The sequence below is a fragment of the Colius striatus genome, chromosome 1 (assembly GCF_028858725.1).
Source record: "Colius striatus isolate bColStr4 chromosome 1, bColStr4.1.hap1, whole genome shotgun sequence".
Classification (NCBI taxonomy): domain Eukaryota; kingdom Metazoa; phylum Chordata; class Aves; order Coliiformes; family Coliidae; genus Colius; species Colius striatus.
In genome coordinates, this window is record NC_084759.1 from 181,384,055 (window position 1) to 181,404,590 (window position 20,536).

General features: G+C 38.6%; 1 protein-coding gene across 1 annotated transcript in view; it reads right to left on the reverse strand.

Annotated features, from left to right (window-relative positions):
* Nucleotides 1-20,536, reverse strand: part of ASZ1 (ankyrin repeat, SAM and basic leucine zipper domain containing 1) — a 43,359-nt gene that overhangs the window by 13,892 nt on the left and 8,931 nt on the right. The window contains exons 4-9 of the mRNA XM_062018537.1: nucleotides 18,732-18,843; nucleotides 8,396-8,507; nucleotides 8,025-8,159; nucleotides 5,501-5,613; nucleotides 1,747-1,822; nucleotides 1,314-1,370 (exon numbers count right to left, since the gene is read on the reverse strand). Coding sequence (XP_061874521.1) covers nucleotides 1,314-1,370; nucleotides 1,747-1,822; nucleotides 5,501-5,613; nucleotides 8,025-8,159; nucleotides 8,396-8,507; nucleotides 18,732-18,843 — 605 coding nt within the window. The remainder of the gene's footprint in view (nucleotides 1-1,313; nucleotides 1,371-1,746; nucleotides 1,823-5,500; nucleotides 5,614-8,024; nucleotides 8,160-8,395; nucleotides 8,508-18,731; nucleotides 18,844-20,536) is intronic.

Consider the following 20,536-nt stretch of genomic DNA (forward strand, 5'->3'; position numbering starts at 1 on the left):
CTGCAGAGCTGCTCTCTAGCAGGTCAATCTGCAGCCTGTACTGGTGCATGGGTTTGTTCCTGCCCAGATGCAGGACTCTGCACTTGTCCTTGTTGAACCTCATGAGGTTCCTCTCTGCTCAACTCTAAAGCCAGTCAAGATCTCGCTGAATGGCAGCACAGCCTTCTGGGGAATCAGCCAGTCCTCCCAGTTTGGTGTCATCAGCCAACTTGCTGAGGGTACACTCTGTCCCCTCATCCAGGTTGTTGATGAAGATGTTGAACAAGACTGGCCCCAGAACTGATCCCTGTGGAACTCCACTGGCCACAGGCCTCCAACTCGACTCTGTGCCATTGATCACCACCCTCTGGGCTCTGTCATTCAGTCAGCTCTTGATCCACCTCACTGTCCACTCATCCAAGCCACATTGCCTGAGCTTTCTGATGAGGATGTTATGGGAGACAGTGTCAAAAGCCTTGCTGAAGTCAAGGTAGACAATATTCACTGCTCTCCATCTAGCCAGCTGATTATACTCTCATAGAAGGCTATCAGGTTGGTCAAACAGGATTTCCCCTTGGTGAAGCCATGTTGACTCCCCTTGATAACCATCTTATCCTTCATATGTTTTGTGACTGCATTCAGGATGAGTCGTTCCATCACCTTTCCAGGGATGGAGGTGAGGCTGACGAGCCTGTAGTTTCCTGGGTTGTCCTTCCTGCCCTTTTTGAAGACTGGAGTGATGTCATCACCTAGACCCAGGTAACTGTGAAATACCAACCTTCCCAGCTGCAGTCACTTGGAAGAAACCAAGTCTTATCTTTTTTTTTGGTAAGGTTCTGCAAACCTGTGTTGGGTATGAGATTTCACAACATGGAATGAAGCTCTCATTTTTCTAATGGAAATGACCACCTCACAAAACAGGCCCATATTTAATGTAGTTTTTAGGCTTATCTGCTGCTAACCCTAGAGCCAATTTCCTTTCATGGAAAACATACTAAAATACTAAAAATGGTAACAACTGAAACTTAAAACTGACTCTTTCCTGCTCACCCCAACTCTCACATCATTGCAGCAACGAAACACTGGAGACTTCATAGTCAGATCTAGGCAGAGAAGATGCAAGAATTCAATTCCCTGAATCCAAGACTGATCTGCAGGATTGCACACTTTAGAAAAGATTTGTCTATATTTGCACTAAAATTTAAGAAGTCACAGAAGATTCCGAAAACAAATCTTAACAAAATCTTACAAAGCCCGACATTTACAAAGACAAGTTAAAACACTACAAACATTTAAGAAAGAAACTAAACTGAGTTCTGAAGTAGTAAACTGACCTGTCTTATCTCATCTTTTTGCATGACCAGAAGTTGTCTTAAAGTTATATCTCTTTCCTGTATAAAACAAAGGGGATTCTGCCATCAAAAATAATGTCAGAAGAAAATAGTTTTCACTTACTTTTTTACACTTCCATTCCCCCTAAGTTTTCAGAAACTAAGCCAGCAACGCAATGCCATTATGAAAGTAATGAAGCAGTTCTCTAGTTTAGAAACACCACATGCTGTGACTAATGCAGAGTCAAAATTATGCAATGTAGTCCAATCTATTCCAGTTAAACATAAGCTTGCATAAAAAGTATTAAGTTAAACATATTAATTTTAACTTAATTCATTTATTTGAATTGACATACTAATAGTGACAGAAGATCTTCTTATGCTGTAGGTACATTTTGCTTTCACCGATTAGAGATAACATATATCACAAACTTACCTTCAATAATCCTATTATGTGCTCTAGATCAAGACCATGTAAAAACACTTCCAAGTCACCAAAAGCTGAATAGGAACTGTAAATACAATGAATGAGATTTAAGATAAAAACAGTACTATTTTTTTTAAATCAACAAAGGCATCCAGAATAAAATATTATAGAAAAATTTCCCAGACAAAGTACTGGGGAGCAACTTGAAGTTGCAGACACCTACTGATGACAATAAGTATCTTGCAAGCGTCAGGAGGTACAATTTAATGTATCAAAATTTTATAAATGTCTTTCCTGTTTAATGAATCGAATTGAGCCTAAATTGAATGATTTCCAGAAATAAATGCCATTTTAAGTGGCAAAATGTTCAAACTGAATCATTAAACTTGGGTCACAAAGGCCTGAAAAAAATTGCAAGTGGGGTTAAGGAAGATAACTATGAATTCTTATCAGATAACATTCCTATAAATTGGATTCAGCCCACAACTGTTACCCTTCTGGTTCCATTTAAACCAAAAAGGTTATCAAGAAAACAGGAATGTCTGTAATTAAAGATAGTGCAAATTAGTCCAGTAAGAAATCTGCTGCCAGAAAACTGCTGTTCAGAAGGTAGACTGAGGAAGTAGTATAATACACTGTAGATTGCGAATTCAACATTTACAAACAAAGGTAAAACATACATTTTGATTTCCTGCCCTATCAAAAGGTTTAAAAATTTAAGGGGGAAAAAAAAGTCTAAACGGTTTTCAACAATTAGATGAACAACTGTAACAAACAGCATTAAAGCAAAGAGCAAATTATACGAAATGCAGAAAGAACTATGGTAATTGCTACAGTGAACCCTTTGCTAAAACTCCAAGTTAAGACATAGTTTCCTTTGTCTTATTGTAGGCCTTGAAGTAAAGGTTTGTCCCGTTTTCATATCAAAGACTTAGAGAGCTCCTATTAAAATTTGTTAAGAAAAAACAAGATGCAAGCAACACCCTCCTCACAAAACCCAAACAAATTATTCTGAATACATAAGAAAGTGTTTCAGGTTTGCACATTGAGAATCTTGCATTCCAGGATTTCTGGTACTCAAGTATACTCATCTCTCTGTTGGGATAGACACCTTTATAGACATGGAGGAGTTTATTCAACTTCCACACTGTAACAAGTCAATAACTCTCTGAGTGTGTCTTCTGTCAGCAGACAAAACAGAAAAAGTGCTTGAAATTATATTAGTAAAGTTTAAAGCCATCCCCACCATCACACATGTAGAACTCTGTTATCCTACGCTTAATTCCTCCCCTCATAACACACAGACAGCAACCATCAATCTTTGGAGCATGCAATTCGCACACACCTTCAAACATTATATGCACCAACAATGCCCTTCAACTAGCAAGAGGAGACACTGAGTTAATGACCTTCAGTGGTGAAATATTGTTATTTAGGCATTCAAACTGCACAGTTTGCAAAGGTTTTGGGAGTTCTTGAGTAACTCAAGACTTTTGGTTCTGCTAAAGGTGCAAGGATGTTTTTTTTCCCCAAGATCAAAGAAAGGGCTATGCATCATCATGACAATATCCTGAAAGCCCCTGAATTAGAAAAGGACCAAATCCAGGAGCTGAAGACAGCAAATTTCTGACAGGTATGTGCATTTCCCGGTATAGTCCAGAGCTCAGGACTATGCCAGGACAATTGTCTAATCAGGACGTCAGACATCAACAACTGGAGCTGCACTCATTACCTAAGGATGACAGAAGGATGACAACAGCAAGGACGACAAGTTATACTCACTGACTCTGCATGGTGGGGCATAACTAATATCCAGTACCAGATGATGCATTAGAAGCAACTGAGAGAACAGGGACCTGAAAAGACAACTGCCAATGGCTGTGATGAAAACTATGCAGGCACATGGCAGAAAGGAGACATCCAGCTCAAGGAGCTATGACAGAGTAAACACAGGTTATCAGTGTACCTTTCAACTATCACTACATGGAAAGAAACAACTCACCAGAGGAGGTGGGGGGTGTGTGTGTGTGTTGTGTATGGAAATGGGAGGGGTGTGTGCGTTGTGTATGGAAACAGGGGGTGTGTGTATGTTGCATATGGAAACAGAGGTGTGTGCAAACGTACTTTTAAGAACAGGCAGGGGACTGTTTCCTGCAACCAAGAGTTTTGCTAACTACCAGAAATGCTCAAAGTTATGAAACATCAGAACTAGTCTTTGTTAATATAAAAGTCCTTGAGCTTGACAGAAATGCCTGTTCATATAAGCAAACTGGTTGCTCATCTGATGCATAGATGTACAGTTCAGAAAATTACTACTGCAACACCGTGAAATCCTGGAAGCCCAAGAATTGTCCCATACAGACATCTATCTGTCACAAAGTATTTTAAGTGGGCTTCAGGATTTCAGCATTTTATTTTAAAAGCTTATCAAGACTACCCAAATACTGATAGGATGCCCTCCAGCCACTGTCAGGTTTCGACAGTTTGGATAAGTGCTGCATAGTGTTCGTTTATTTCCTTATACCAGACAAAACTTGGGAATCTTCCTAAGTAACCTAAATCTGTTAAAAAAAAAAAAGAGACCTCTTTCTGCTCTAACACTTAGGTCATTAAGTGCAGACTTTATCTAGGAATCTTTGTAAAGAGTATTGGAAGACAAATTTATTTAAAAGAATGTCATCTCCATGGCAAGTATCCAGGGGCTGAAAAGATGATCCCTAAGGAGCAGACAGATCCCACAGGAAACATGGTTCATAGACGGGGAGATATAACCAGAACAACACCTTCAGGAATCTGTGAGTAGGAAGACACAAGAACAAAGAGGACAGGACAGATAACTGATTTTACCATGCAAAGCCTTCACCTCTCTGCTCCAAGAAGTACCTTCTAAGATGACTGTGGTTGAAGAAACAGAGAACAAAGATCTGATTGATATATAGATTCACCTAATAGCAGAACCTGGTGAGGCTTTGTCTGAACTGAGGAACTCCCTCTGAAACTACCTCAGTATGAGCTGCTACCTAGTGAACTCCCAGCAGCTTAACAATACAAACCCAGGGCATTTAAAATTCAGCATGACCTGGCTGAACAAAGACATAAAGAAACAATCAGACAAAACAAAATCAGACTATGGGCACTGGAAGTTGTCTTCAAGACATGCAGCTCAAGCATAAGAAGTGAATAATTTTGTTGAGGACTTCTTCGCCAACATATCCCGGGACAAAAAAATATCAAGAGATCTTTGAAGTTATTGAAGCAGGGGCTGATTTCAGTTGTAGGACATCTGCAAGCTTCAGGGTTAGGGGCATGTTATGCAAAAAAAGTTCTAGAGCTTAATTTTTACTTAATTTTGACTCTCATATATGCAGGAAATAAAAAAAGGGCATAGCTCTTCCTAGTGGCACAAAGACGAAAAGAGGCATTTAGTGAAAGCATCAAAAATATCAAATGAAGATAACCACACAGCAAGGAGCATCCAATAGGAGAGCATACAAATTAAGAGAGCTGAAATGAGCTGAAGTGACATCAGATGCTGGCTCACCTAAAAACCAAATGAGATAAGGGAAAGATCTAGAGCATGCTCTTTGTTTACAATGCCAAGGAACTCTGTGATCTTGAAAAATTAGTAGTACATTATTATGCTTACTGTGGACTCTTGGTAGCACTCCAAACAAAACATTAGTACAATTTAATCACTGATATGGAAAAAATACAATCTCTAAGGAATGTCTCTAAGCTGAAATAACACTGTGACTGTATTTACCCAACTCTGTGCTCAGTGATAGGTGTCATAAATTTGCAGATGGCCTCTTGCTTACTCGTTCCACAGTATCTCCTTTGCAAATGATTTGTAGACAAAGAGAGTAAACTGTGAATCTGGAAGAGTCAAAATGAATTAATTATTATTCACATTTAAAATGCATAAAGAAATACACAGAAGCAAGACTACAAAGAGTTCTGTCACAACTGCCACTTCTGCTCCAAGGCACACAACTACAATGAGCTGCAAAGTCTAAGCCCACAGAGTTTATCAGCAGCATTTGAGTTAACCAAATTCCAGCACAACAATGAATTGACACAGAGAAAGAGAGTATATATAATGTAGTCTAAAAAAATAACATCTATGACTACAGAAGCAGCAATACAACAATATGCTCACTTTCATAGTTTGTAGATAAGAATTCTACATACTCAAGGCAGTAAATTGTCTAAGGAGCACAAGGCATATGACTGTTCTCATGTCTCCATTTCCAGGCCATATATGGACCCAACATTTAGCAATTTACAACTGATAATCTAAGTTAAGTGTATCTGACAGACAGGGATTCTTTCAACTGATGAAAAAAGCAAGTCTTCTGCCAGACATCCCTATGCATCAGTGATGGATTCCAGAAACTGAATTGCCCCTGTGTGAGTTTTGAGATAGTTACTAGAAAATTCAGCAAAACAAGTAGAACCTCAAAAATCCCAATGGAATGGTGAAACCATTTCCCTAAAATTCAAGTGACTAGACAGTGTTATACATGTACACATTTACCCACAGATGTATGTGCAGTGGGTTGATCCTGGTTGGCAAATAAGCACCTACCCAGTTGATTGCTTACTCTCCTATAGCAGGATGGAGGAGAATAACAAGGGTAACAGTGAGAAAAAAAATCCTGGGTTAAGATACGCATAGTTTAGTAAGTGAAGGGAAACCCCCTCAAAAATACCTAAGTGCTGCAAAGGCAATCACTCATCACCTCCCATCAACAGACCAATGCCCAGTCTGTCTCCAAGAAATGGTTACTTTGGAAAAACTGCCTCAAAAAATTTATTGCTGAGAATGATGTTAAATGGCATGAAGTATCCCTTGAGTCAGGTGGGGTCAGGTGTCCTGGCTGTGCCCTCTCCCAGCTCTTGCTTACTCCCATCCTCTTTGCTGGGAGTGGGGGGCAGAGCAAAAAAACAGAGGCAGCCTCAATGCTGCACAAGCACTGCTCAGCAATAACTAAAATACTGGTGTGCTATCACACTGTTTTGGCCACAAACCTAAAAACCAGCACCACATAGGAAGAAAAATAACTCCAGCCAAACCCAGTACAACATTTAAGAAAAATATCTCTCCTCCTACATACAGTTTCTGCAGACACAGTCTATGTGACAGCCCTTTGGGTTGTCAACAGCCTGAAGGGCAGACCTCCAAGCTGCAAGAAGCTCACAACCATCAAATATCTTAATACCATCTGCAAGACTTCGCAGTAACTGTGTGAAAGTTAGCACTTCACAGGTCAAGAGGCAAGACCCACCTCTCAAGTGTGAGGAGTCTGTATTCCCTTCAGGTCAGAGAAAGTCCCGCTATAAGATTATATGGCCGTAGCCTGCTGAACAAGTAATTCATCAAAGAGAGAGAGCATTTGTAGCCCTGTTCAGTAATCTGAGCTAACAGATCACTTAGTCTCAGACACTGATCTTGCTAGCCTACACTGACAGCTTTGTGCATAGTTATCATTTTTGCTCCTGCCCTGAAGTCTGTCAGGTGAAAAAACCCCCAAAAACCCCAAAAGGAAATATAACTAAAGGAAGCTGTAAAGTGAATTACAATCCACTAGAGTGAATTGCACATCTTTAAGGAGCCACTGCACAGAGCCACATCATTGGTAAGAGCAACTCAAAGCAAAATACACAGAAATCTGGTTTGATTGATTCCCCATGCATCATCTGATAATAGCAGTAAACAGATTTATCTTAGAAGAATGTACGTTGTCTTTGGCAGCTCTCTCTCTTCAGTGGTAACTAGTGGATGCTCTTTTAATGATCTGATGATCAATTTACGTCCTTTTCCACCTTCTTCCCTTTTTGAAGACGGCCACTACCAGTTCCCCCTGTTTTTAGCTGTAGATTTTTCACTTCCAATTTCAATCAGAAACTGTACACTGCGAATTAGTTTGATACCTACACTCTCTCACACACTTTGGCAGACAAGAAAAAAACAACACTTTTTTTTTTTTTTACTTCTCATCTCAACATTACTAACATGAGTAATCCCTTGTTCTTTATTCTGAACCTGAAAGTCAGGGAGTTGAAAAATTCTTCCCAAGTCATTACTACATAGCATTTGAAGCCCTCTGAAAAATTGAGATATTAACAGAAAATAATCTATAAAGATGTAATAGCACAAGTATTCAACTAGCTGCTATAATTTAGTGATTAAAGTAACAATTCTAGACAAAAATTATACAATTACTAAACATATTTTTGAGACAAAACACAGAATTTGCATTTCAAAGAGAAAAGAAATTAAATACCTCTGAATGGTTATTGGCTTTTGCAAGCTCTGCTGCTGTTTTCTCATCCTTAGTCTGTAGATTTTTGTCAGCACCCAGCTCAAGCAACTTTAATATTACACTTTTATGTCCGTGCTGTGCTGCCCACATTAATGCCTGCAAAGAACAACTTTGTTCATCAACTTCACATATGGAGCAAGAAAGAACAAAGAATAATGCAACCTTCCTAAATTATTGCTTGGCAGAATTTGGAGACAAAAGTCAACTAATGCAAAAGAATTTCTAAGGAGTGTTAAAGCAGAAGAATATATCAGTGAGTATTTCTGAGGAATTTGTACTTACAAACAAGTTCGTGGGTCATTAATTACAACACACAGGAAAAAGTCACTTACTGAATATCCATTATCATCTTGGGCATCTATGTGTGATCCATGAGCAACAAGAAGAGCAACAACTTCAGGATAGCCTTTGCTAGCTGCATATATCAGTGGAGTCATTTGTCTCCTGAAAGAAAAGGGACATGTGAAAAAAGCCACATTTCAACATATGTAAATCGAACTGTGTTATCAAATAGAGCACCTCAATTCTGCAGAGATTCTCTGTTCTAGAGAAGAAGCAAATAGAGAATGAAAGCCCAAGACACCACATTCATGCTTCAGCACAAGGGTCAACGGAACATACTGATTCAGCAACTGATTTATGTCCAGATAGAATTTTTCAAATATTTAAAAAGTTTGCATTTATTTTCTGATTGAAATGAACCCAAGAAGTCAGTTGTTGTCCTCCACAAGAAGGAAACTCAAGAGGAAACTAAACAAGCCTCTTCCAAGAGTTTAGAATACAGATCTATAGTATTTCTGGGGAAAAAAAGTTTAAAAAGCCAACCAAACAAAAAGTCAAGTGTTTTATCACCTACAAATTCAAGTAGTGCATTAACACACAAATAACCTTAACACGTCCCAGCTATGAAGGACGGTTGCTTGGTAACTACACAATTTCTGTTCTGGTTCTGAACTACATGAGACCATCCCTTCTGATGCTACCATAGACCCAGCAGTAGGCCTCTCATTTAGCACACAGACCAGCTTAATGAGAAATGAATGGGCACAATTGCAGATCACAGTTTTTGTTCTAACTAAAAGGGCAGAATATCATATCTCCCTTTTTTACTCCTCAATTAAAAAAAAGTGGTAGACTTCATTTTTTACTTCAAAAATTATTTTTAAAAGCCTCAACTTCAGTGATGAATTCTACATAGTTTAATTTAAATCTAAAATTCTGAACAAGAATATGCAGTTTTGTGGAGGGCAAGTTGTAAACCACAACTGAATATTCAAGAGGAAGAAAATTAAGAACAACAACTAAGTACATACTTGCCAAATCCTCCCTGGTAAAAAAAAAATAAGCAAAAGAATCACAGCTCAACCAATTCTTGCAGGTTTGTACAGGTACAGTGCAAGAGCACAGGGTGCATATACTATCAACATCCCCCTGAGTATGCCAGAGAGTCTGCAGAGAATTACACAGAATCACAGAATCTTAAGGGTTGGAAGGGACCTCGAAAGATCATCTAGTTCAATCTCCCTGCCAGAGCAGGACTACCTAGAGTAGGTCACACAGGAACTTGTCCAGGTTTTGAATGTCTCCAGAGAAAGAGACTCCACAACCCACCTGGGAAGCCTGTTCCAGTGCTCCACCACCCTCACAGTGGATAAATCCTCCCTTGTATTTCTTTGGAACCTCTTATGTTTCAGCTTGTACCCATTGCCCCCTGTCGTATCATTGGATATCACTGGCTCCATTGCACAGAACAGCCTGGCTCCATCCTCCTGACACCTGCCCTTTACATATTTGTAAACATTAATGAGGTCACTCCTCAGACTCCTTTTCTCCAAGCTGAAGAGACCCAGCTGCCTCAGTCTTTCATAGAATCATAAAATGGTAGGGGTTGGAAGGGATCTTAAGAAATCATCTAGTCCAATCCCCCTGCAGAAGCAGGTCAACCTAGATCAGGTCACAGAGGAACACGTCCAGGTAGGTCTTGAAGATCTCCAAGGAAGGAGACTCCACAACCTCCCTGGGCAGCCTACTGAAAATCTTAACTTTTCAAGCATTAAACCTAAATGCACATTAAAATATATTTGTCCCTGATCCCATTTTTTTTTCTGTGCTCAGAAGTATATGTGTTGCTACCTTCTAACATATCTGTTTTTTAGAATTGATGGGAGTACTTACAGCCATCACCTTTGCTATCATTTTCTTTTTTCTGTATCTCAAAACCATGATGACAACAGCTGCTTGATCTTATGCTTCTACTGAGATGCTTATAAGATGAAGCCATTGTGAATGTGTCTGAGTATTGTGAAAGAAAGAAAGTATTGCTCAAAAGCTTCTGGTAGAAAAGTATCCTTCCAGATACCTGACACTTATTCTTTTGTGGGATAAGAATGTAACTCTTTTTTATTTTTAAATGCAGTACTGGAGAACAAAGATGGAGCTTCTGGTAGCTATAATCCCATTTAAGCTAAAATATTTAACTGTCCTGTTCAATTAAATTTACTGTATCTTAAAATGCAGGGTTTCTTTCCTGAAAATCTGTCAAGTATTCCTTCTAATGTACAGTTCTGTGTCAAAAACCTGCTGTCAAAAGATTATTCTGTCTTGTTAAGATATAATTTAAGGGAGGATTGCTTTTTCCAATATTAGTTCTTAGTAATTAATCCAACACCAACCACTAGAGGGTACCCAAAAAGCAGATGCACACCAAAGCAGATGCCTTCAAGAACAGACTTCCTGCCGCCTTGCAAGATAGGGCTAGAACTAAGGCTTTGCTTATCTTCCCTTGTTGTTGCTCATTCACAAAAGGATAATATTTTGTTTTATGCAAACATGGTTAAAAGTGTGATGAAAAACTTCCAGCTTTATTACAAATTTCAAAGAGACTTCTGGTAGGGGAAAAAAGTCAATTACTTGGAGAGAAGCAAAACAAAAGGTAACCAGGCGTTTAAGGCATACAATTAATAAAAAGAACTTGATAATGAAGAGACTCGGATCTGTCTATAACTAATCAAATTTAGCCCACCAATACTGCAAAAGCACAAGTTCTGACTGAACGTAAGGAGACGTTTTTACCACAGGGCACAGTCCATCAGTGGAACTTGCTGCTCACAGAAGTTTTGTAGCGTCCACTTTTGATGACGTGTTTCGAAATCAGATGGCAACCTAGTCCAGTGTCATACTAGAGGTGGCTTTAAGGAAGAAGCTGGACTAGCAAGGTCCCTTCTGACCTGAGTTAGATTACTATAAAAACAGCAAAAGAAACTGTACAATCTGTAACTTAACAACTAATAGATAGCCAGATTCAGACGGATATAGACATATAGAGATAACTATATCTGTATTTTAAAGAATTAACAGAAGTTGGTTATAACCTAATAATTTGTAGCAACAGATCTCAAACTTGTTTGCCCAATGCAGACACTCGCTCCCACATTTATTTCTACTCAGTGGCAGGTAGCCTTGACAGATTTCCCACAGTATCACTTTTGAAGTACTTACACCTGACTGCAAAACCATTCGTGCCTGTTTTCATTTTCACCACTTCTGCTATCAACATTTCTTTTTTGAACTTGCACACTGCCACTGTCACACAACTCCCTTCTGCTTTTTCAAAGGAAAAACACTGAACAAAAGTCCAAAGGCTACAGAAAGGAGTTTTCTTCAAAGAGTGTAATATAGTGGTTCTAGCTGTACAGTACTGCAGACGTGTTATCTGAAATCCACTCAATGACATTAAAGTCACTGAAAAAGCTTCTCCATTTTTAAGTAAAGCCCAATAAACATGACATTTAAAATGCCCACCAACATGAATAAGCAATTAGCACTTCCAGTATTCTATTTTAATATTCGAGTTTCAATTTCAAAGGCGAAAAGCTGTTTCAGGACAGAGACATATATACAGCGCTGCATAAATCTGCAATTGCATTTAAACACGACTATATATGAAGGAGTATCATTGAATGTCCTGGACCTGCTCCATAGCCAGCACATCAGAAGGCAAGGACCATTTACATGTGTGTCCACAAGAGGGAGACCAGAGCATTAGAGAAAAGCACATCTTGCTTTCCTAAGCCTGCAAAGAACCCCCAGAAATACAACAGCAAGCTTAAAGATGCCAAATACACAGTTTCTTGCTAAAGCTGAAGCAAAATTAAATGTATCGGTACATCCCACTGCAATCTAACAGCACATGAAGAAGGTGGCACATAGCCACGTGGTAGCACCTAAATAAGAACCAAAGAATTATTCACTGGTCTCATGCAAAAGAAGTGTGGGGTGGTTGTTTTTATTTTTAGGTTTCCCTGATTTTCTGTTAATGCGGGAGAAAAAGCAAACAAAAAAGTTTTCCAGTTTTCAGGGCCATGCAAAACTTCATCTGTGACTCTTACATAAAGACACAACCACAGGTTCTTACAGACTCACTTCATCTCCATCCCATGAAGAAAATGCAGTAAAACATTATCCCAGGAGAGCTAGATGAGCTGAACAGCCCTGAAAGCTACCACTTGGAGCCTGAATACTCACAAGCCACAATACAACCAGGTGACACAGCGATAGCTTGCTCTCACTGGGGAACCTCCCAACAACTTGTTTGTTAACTCTAAGTTCAGTCTGCGGTGCAGGTTTCACCACATGTGACAAACACGTCGTTATGTTTGGGATTATGCTCTCAAGCAAGACAAAGTTCATTTTCCTGGAAAACTTCAAAAGAGGGAGAGGAAGAGAAGATATGTTCCATCTAGACACAAGGTTCCTTCCAAAGGGCGATCTCTAGCAGTATTTCAGTCTGGTGGTTGTGAGAAGAACAAGCTTTATTTATTAACTGCAGCAGTGTATCACTACCATCAGAAAGAAATAAAGCAGGTAGAAAACAACTTAACCTTACACATTTAGTTTCAATCTTTTCTTATTAATGTCCCAAAACAAGGAAATGATGTTACAAGATACTAACACTTCAGTCTCTTGATCTGCAAACTGAACACTGCTTCAAGAAGCATCTCCAGAAGCTTTTGTAGCCAGTTTCACCACCTCAGTGCTGCATGTTAAGCCTGGAACTGAGGATGAAGCAGTAACAAGTGTGCCCACGATAACAGAAGGAAAGCTATTTGCCCATTTTCCAGCTTATTGGGGTTTTAAGTGATGAGGTGGGAAACACTATAAAACAAGTAGCATTGGAAGACCATACTTTAGTGTACTGTGAGCTGCAAGATAGTTTTTCCAGGCAATATCTGCTGGAGAGTCCTTTACCTTCTTGAAGCAGAACTTGTTAGGGGAATAGAACATACAGCTCTAATAAGAAGGTTGCACTGCAAAAGTTTAGTTTCAGGTTCCTTAGTTTTAGGCTTCATTTCAGATTGCCAGTTCTCGTACTTTGCTGCTACTGAACTTTGTTTATGTGACTGTTTTACAATTTACAGTTGCACCTATGTAAGTTCTACAGCATGCAGAGGTTGGAAGGTCGACAGCTAGAAAGCTATGCTTATGTGATTAGAAAAATACAAAGGGTGTCACTATAAAAGAGATTAGCATAAAAATTAACAATGGGGATGGCAGGACTCTATGCTATGGTATTCCCAATTATTCTACCCTCTCCTACTATATCCTTACTCCATCACATTTTTACAAGTAACTTATTTTAGCTAAAAACATGCTCACTTTGATATAAAGCAGAAAACCAAATAAGTTATCCACATAATCAGAAACTTCTTGGACTGTCTACAATTTTATTTTCAAAGTAGGGGTAAAGTCTGCAGTCAAGAAATTCATACATGTGAAAGCTACTCCATCTTTCTAATGAAATGGCAATTTTCATAGAATGATTTTGATTGGAAACAACCTTTAAGATCATGAAGTCCAACCACCAACCTCACACTAACAAGCCCTCCACTAAACCATGTCTTTGGCACCTCATCTACACAGCTTTTACATATCTTCAGGGATGGTGATTCCACCACTTTCTTGGGCAGCCTGTTCCAATGCTTAATAACCCTCTCGGTGAAAAAGTTCTTTATAATGTCCAATCTAAACTTCCCCTGGTGCAACTTGAGCCCATTTCCTTGTGTCCTATAATTCACTGCTGGAGAGAAGAGATTGATCCCCACCTCACTACAGCCCCTTTTCAGGTAGTTCTAGAAAGTGATCATGTCTCGTTTCAGCCTCTTCTTCTCTAGACTAAACAATCCCAGTTCCCTCAGCCGCTCCTCATCAGACCTGTGCTCCAGACCTTTCATCAGCTTCTTTTCCCATCTCTGGATATGGTCCAGCACCTCAGTGTCCTTCCTGTAGCGGGGGGCTCAGAAGTGAACACAGTTTATCTGAGGTGCAGCCTCACCAGCACCAAATATAGGAGGAAAATCACCTCTTTGGTTCTACTGGTCACACTATTTCTGACACAAGTCAGGATGCCACTGGCCTTGTTGGCCACCTGGGTACACTTCTGGCTCATGTTCAGCTGGTTGTCCATTAACATCCCACGGATACGTGACAGGATTTTCTAACAAGTAAAAATGCCAAAACCAGAGTAAGCTAGTGGCAATGATAGGAAGTTTAATATACTTGGGATAGAATGTTTCTGACATAATGCTAATGTATTTCAGTGCAGATTTTGTTTCAGTTTTACACCAAGGCTGCTTAGGTGACATTCCAAGACACCATAGGACATTGTCAGAACGGCTCTGTTAAAAATAGCATCTAATGCTGCTACTGTCCTCCAGTATCTTATACCTCTGCCCAGAAACTACGATCAACATTTTTAAGCCTGTCGGTACCACTGTATAGTCAATACTAGCGGGGAAAAGTACAATCATCTGTTTCAGTGCCTAGTCTCCTTTCCCCTACCAAAAAAACTGATGAACAAGTCTCAACACTTAGGTCCAAAAGCCATTCTTGCAAACTCTCTGAACTTGCACATTTACCAGGCTTTTGACTTCTCCCTAACTCAGATAAGAAGAGGGAAGAGATGCAGAGACATAACCCAGATAAACACAGTACTTTGGGAAATGTAATTTTGCATCTGATTTTTTTATATTTATTCCCTCTGTCTGGAAGATTGACCAATATAATACATTAAGTATTTCTGTCCTGAGTTCATAGTGCTACAATAAAAAACTCTCTGAAAGGCATAAAGTATAACAAAGTGTAACATCACAAGGTGTTTTTTATTCTGAGGTGGATCAAAGATCCTGATTCAATCAATATCAAATTCCCTCATTTTCCTGCCCCAGCCATAAAACACCCTGTAGTGCATTAACTTTTCCCAAGCTATTTACCTCTACTGAAACACACTGCTCCTCATTCACCATGGTTAACTATCACACCATGATAATGTCAAGGTCTCTGAAATTATTGTCTAGCAGTGCAGACTTATTATCTTATCACTAGCAATAAATATCTTGCTAAAATTGAGGCGTTACCCAATGACTTTACTCTGACTATGCAACCTGAAGAAAGACCTACCGGGTGAACCAGCCAATACTGCGAAGAACATTTTCCCCTTCCTTTATCATCTACTCAAGAGGACAAAATAGACCAAAACTTTCATCACGAAACCAGTTTTGATGGTCCTCAAAACTGCTGTGAATGTAAAGCATAAATGGACATACACAGGCAACTTAATACCAGACCTGAGTGGTGACTATATTTTCATGTGTATGAACTCCTGTATATGATAGTATGATTCCAGCTCAACCTTTAATCTGTACAATGACAAAAGACAAAGGTCTAGTTCTTAAAATACTAACCTTAAACAAAAGAAAAATAAACAATCAAGGACTTCCTAAGGACTTTTCTTTAAACATACAGTTAAAAGTATGGTTAAACAAATCATATTAAAGTAGAAACACTGAAGAGAGGCTTAGTTATTGACCTGGACTCAATTTTGCCAGAAATTTTAAGAGCGGGGGTAAAAAAGCAACACAAAAAATTAAACTCTCCACATATCCCATACATAACAAGAGCTTATGTCAAAATAATGGTGGTTTCAGTCATTTTCCTATTTGTACCTTCCTCTAACAAAGACCTATGTGCATGAAACATCAACTCAAAACATTCTCCCTACCATCAAAGTCATTAGGTTTCTTTTACTGTACTGTATATAAGTAAGAACTTGGTGGAAGACATCACTAAAATCCATACCTCCTAAACAATCTCTAACATGTAATCCTAGCAGCACTAATTTAGTTATCAGGTGGTCATGTCTTTTCCTTCTGCCTAAAAGAAAAATCACATTTTAACATTAATAATACCAGTGTATTATTTAAGAAAGCACTGCAAGTTAAGAAGTTTGATAAACAACAAAAAAAGACTGCTTAAATATTTCTAGGTCTTACAAAAGGATAAAGTATGTAATTTATATTTTGGAGCAAGAGGGCGGTGAATGATACAAGATAAGGCAGAACAAATTTCTCAAGGTAGCATTCACTTAAATGAAGCATTCAGGCTGTAATACCTCTACAAAAGCTATACAGTGTGGATCTCACAAAGCATTCTTGTTTCATCTAGCCATTACTTTTTTGTTCATCTTTCAAACCTCTTCAGCTAACATTTGTGCTTTAATACACTACATTCTCATCAACAAAACTGTTTTTACAGCCGTTAGTTTTCAGGTCCCAATTTTGATTTAGCAAAAATATCAGAAGTTACTCTCTTGAACACTTTATCCTCAGAACTCTTTCCTATTACGAGGAAACCATCTGCTTCCCCACTCCTAAACTCATCTTCTTTTTTAGGCTGCCTTTCAAAAATCAGTTTATTTCTCACTAGTCCTTCTCCACTCCATGCACTGGACAAAAAAAAAAAAAAAAACAAACCTGCCTGTGCAGTTATAATGATAGAGTAGATGCACAGATGTCAAATACTGGAAAGGAATAAAAGCAGCACAAAGATTTTTGAAAAATCCAGATCTTGTAATCTAACTTCCAGTTCTGTTTGGTACAACTATGACATTTCACAGAATCATAGAATGGTAGGGGTTGGAAGGGACCTTTAGAGATCAAGTCCAACCCCCCCTGCAGAAGCAGGTTCACCTAGATCAGGTCACATAGGAACATGTCCAGGCGGGTCTTGAAGACCTCCAAGGAAGGAGACTCCACAACCCCTCTGGGTAGCCTGTGCCACTGCTCCCTCACCCTTACAGTAAAATAGTTTTTTCTTATATTTAAGAGGAACTTTTTGTGTTTCAGCTTCATCCCATTACCCCTTGTCCTGTTGCTAGCTACAATAGAGAGAAGGGATGTCCTACTTAATTTATCTTTTTGAGGACTCCTATTGCAAACTTGAAAGAGACACAACTGGACACTGTATCTGATGTATACAAGTGTAACTCACATGTTAGCACAAGAACTTAGGAAAGAAAGAGATAACAAATACTTGTTTTTAAATACCAACTATAAGTAACATAACTCTAAGTTTATGTATAAAGTTTTGCCCTTAAAATTCCCATTTTCATGACAGAACCCAAACTTCAGGAAAAAAAACTTTAGCCAAAGGCCTTTCCAAAGGTAAACTGGCAGCTTTGCACTCTGCCTTACATTTTCAAACACCCAGGAGAAAGTTTAATAATGCAACAACTTCCCTCACTCTTAAAATTGGGATATTCATCCTAATACCCAGCTATCCAACAGCAACGATATGCAATTACTTCAGAGTCTGTAACTTTCTCTTCCATGAACAATTTTTAGCCTCTCTGGTAAAAATAAATGAATGACATTTAAATTTGGTACCAGTCATCAGTGGCACTTCAGCACAACTATGCTTTCTCCTTCTCTGTGCTCACAGTTTGGTTCAGGGCCCAGAGTAATTGAATTCTACTCATGAGAACCAACAGATGTCCAGTTCTGTTCTTTTTAAAGGGCTCCACAATCCACACCTTAATTACATGTGTGTAATTTCACACATTACAGGTAGCGCGCTGAAAGAGTCGTGGTATAAAAAATGAATTTTAGTTAGCAGAAAAACAAGCAGTTTCAATTTGACCCAAACAATGTATTTTTTTCCAGCTGAGGGAGTACGGTTTATCCTAGGCCAGACAAGAATTTCTTTATTTTGATGCAAAGTAAAACGTTGCACCAGGCTACACATCTATGGACATCTCTCAGTGCTTCAGAGTGATGAAGCACAAAGTGAAAATCCAGGAAACAAGTTTGTTTTTAATAGGACATTAAATCTCCTTTTATTCTGGATTATTCCAGATTGCATTGGAATAAATGTGTTTTAACAGTTTTCTTTTTCCACAGGAGGCTGAAAGGAATATAGTTAGATGCCAACAAAAAGCTCAAAAGGAGGACAATGAATTTAAATATGAATTTTACCTGATTTATCTTACATCCTTATACAGAAGAGGCAATATGATTTGGGAAAGGCAGAGGACATTTTTTTTCCCTTATACTACAGTGAACTGAAGTATTAAGATTAGTTTCTATCTCAAATATATATCTTGTTCAGCCAAGGAACATACTTAAATCTGATAAAACTGATCATAGTCTTATTTACTCAGATGAACGATTGAACTAGGAGAATATCTTGACATTAACTATTCCTTATACAGACAGCAGAGAAGTTACAAAAAGCTAATGAAGTACATGTTATGTAAAACAACAGCTATTTCTATAAAGATGTCTCTCTATAAATATTAAATTTTATGCTGTATTCAGACATGAGGTTTATTGATACCTGCAAGTAAGGTTAGGGTCAGCATTCCTTGATAGAAGCAGTTCTACAGTCTTCAAGACGTTTTCCTCGGAAGCACGTGCAGCACATGCTGCCATCAGCACAGTGTACTTATCTGTTTTGAAACTTGCAGTTAGAGAATTGCATATGTAAATGTAAAAACCATGCTAATACAGAAGTTCCTTGATAAAAAGCCTTGATATTTGCTAAAGTTAACTGGGTTCTGCCGCTCTTTAAGATATTTTAAAAAAGAGGTTTTTTCCTACCAGTGAAAATCACTAGAATAACCAGGTAAGATAAAAGCATCTGAGAAGACGCTCAAAAAGATGAGAGTGAATGGCAGTAGTAAAGCATCTATTCCTATTAAGTTTAAGACACTTCTTAGGTAAGCAGGAGCTTCACTACAGATGCTTGTTTCTCAGATCTTGTTCCACGTCAGTAGATTCACTCCCTGTTCCTCCTGGCCTCTCCCCAAAACATAGTCAAAAGAAGAGACAGCTTACAGGAAGTTAACTGCAATGGATAAAAAAAGTGCATTAAATCTATTACACACACATAACACCACCCACAGAAACCCATATAAAGGACAGTGAAGTAATAAGGCTTTATTATAAGGCTTAAGGAGAATGAAGTTAGCTTACTAGACTACTATGGTGCAGTAGTGTGAGGAAGATTAAAAGTATAGGGTTAGATGTTGATTTAAAGAACATCTATACAGTCCACAAAGACTCACCAGAAGGAACCAGTATATTTACTCTAGCTCTGAAGCCAGCTGGCTGTTACACACCACCTTAGAATTAGAATTGTACCCTGCTGCTGTCTGCTCACAGAACAGGGAAGATGTCCTTTCCCATAGTTGAGATGTAGGAAGCATCACATCTCAAGGATCTTGAGTTAGCTGGTCCTAGAGTCAATTTGAAGACTGCCACTTGAATAGCTGCCCATTTTGCTCATTGCACAAACTCGTTCACAAGTTCAAACATGCCTTTAGCAATTTAACAAGTGTAATTTCAGATGTACCTCCTGTACAGACCATACCATGAAGTGTTACAACATATTTTCTAATTTTCTTGTAGAAATTAAGACCATGTATATATTAACATCTGTATTGTTCACTTGAGGTCAAAGTTTATTATGTTTAAACATGTGAAGTTTGTTATGTACTTTAGTCACCTCTGTTCTCTCTATTTCTCACCAGCTCTTGTCCCTCATCCCTCCAATTAAAGAACTTAGTTTTGCATTTACATTAATCTGTTGTTTTAATAGACTGCGTTTTAATCTTCAACTACCTCATGTATAAGTTCTAAAACACGTAAATCAGTTTGTCAAATGAAAAGCTGAGTTTCAGGGAGTTACTTAAACTCCTGAACAGTAAGCAATTAACAATTCAACAATTACCTGATACACTGATAGATTTTTACTCCAAATGTTTAACCTGCTTATCAGTAATGACACGAGCAGAGAAGTGGCAGGACTTTGAACAAAGGTTGTGATAAGCACCATTAATCTGGGAATGATATTTAGGAGGAACCTGCAGTTACACTTGTATTTGGTATTTCAGGTAGTGATAAAAAGTGGGAAATGAATTTCTGTTAGCCTACCTATAGCTCATACATGTGAGCAAGAAGGGCAAGAAACAACTTAGAATACCCAGGTTTCACTTTTGCAAAGAAATGCTGGTAAGAGATTGCAAAAAAGATCAGCGTATGTTTAGCCTAGCTGAAAAACCCAGAAAAGTCCCTGAATGTAACCCTCAAGGATGCTGCACTCTGATCCCATCACATAGCAGATGCTACATTATTCCCTTG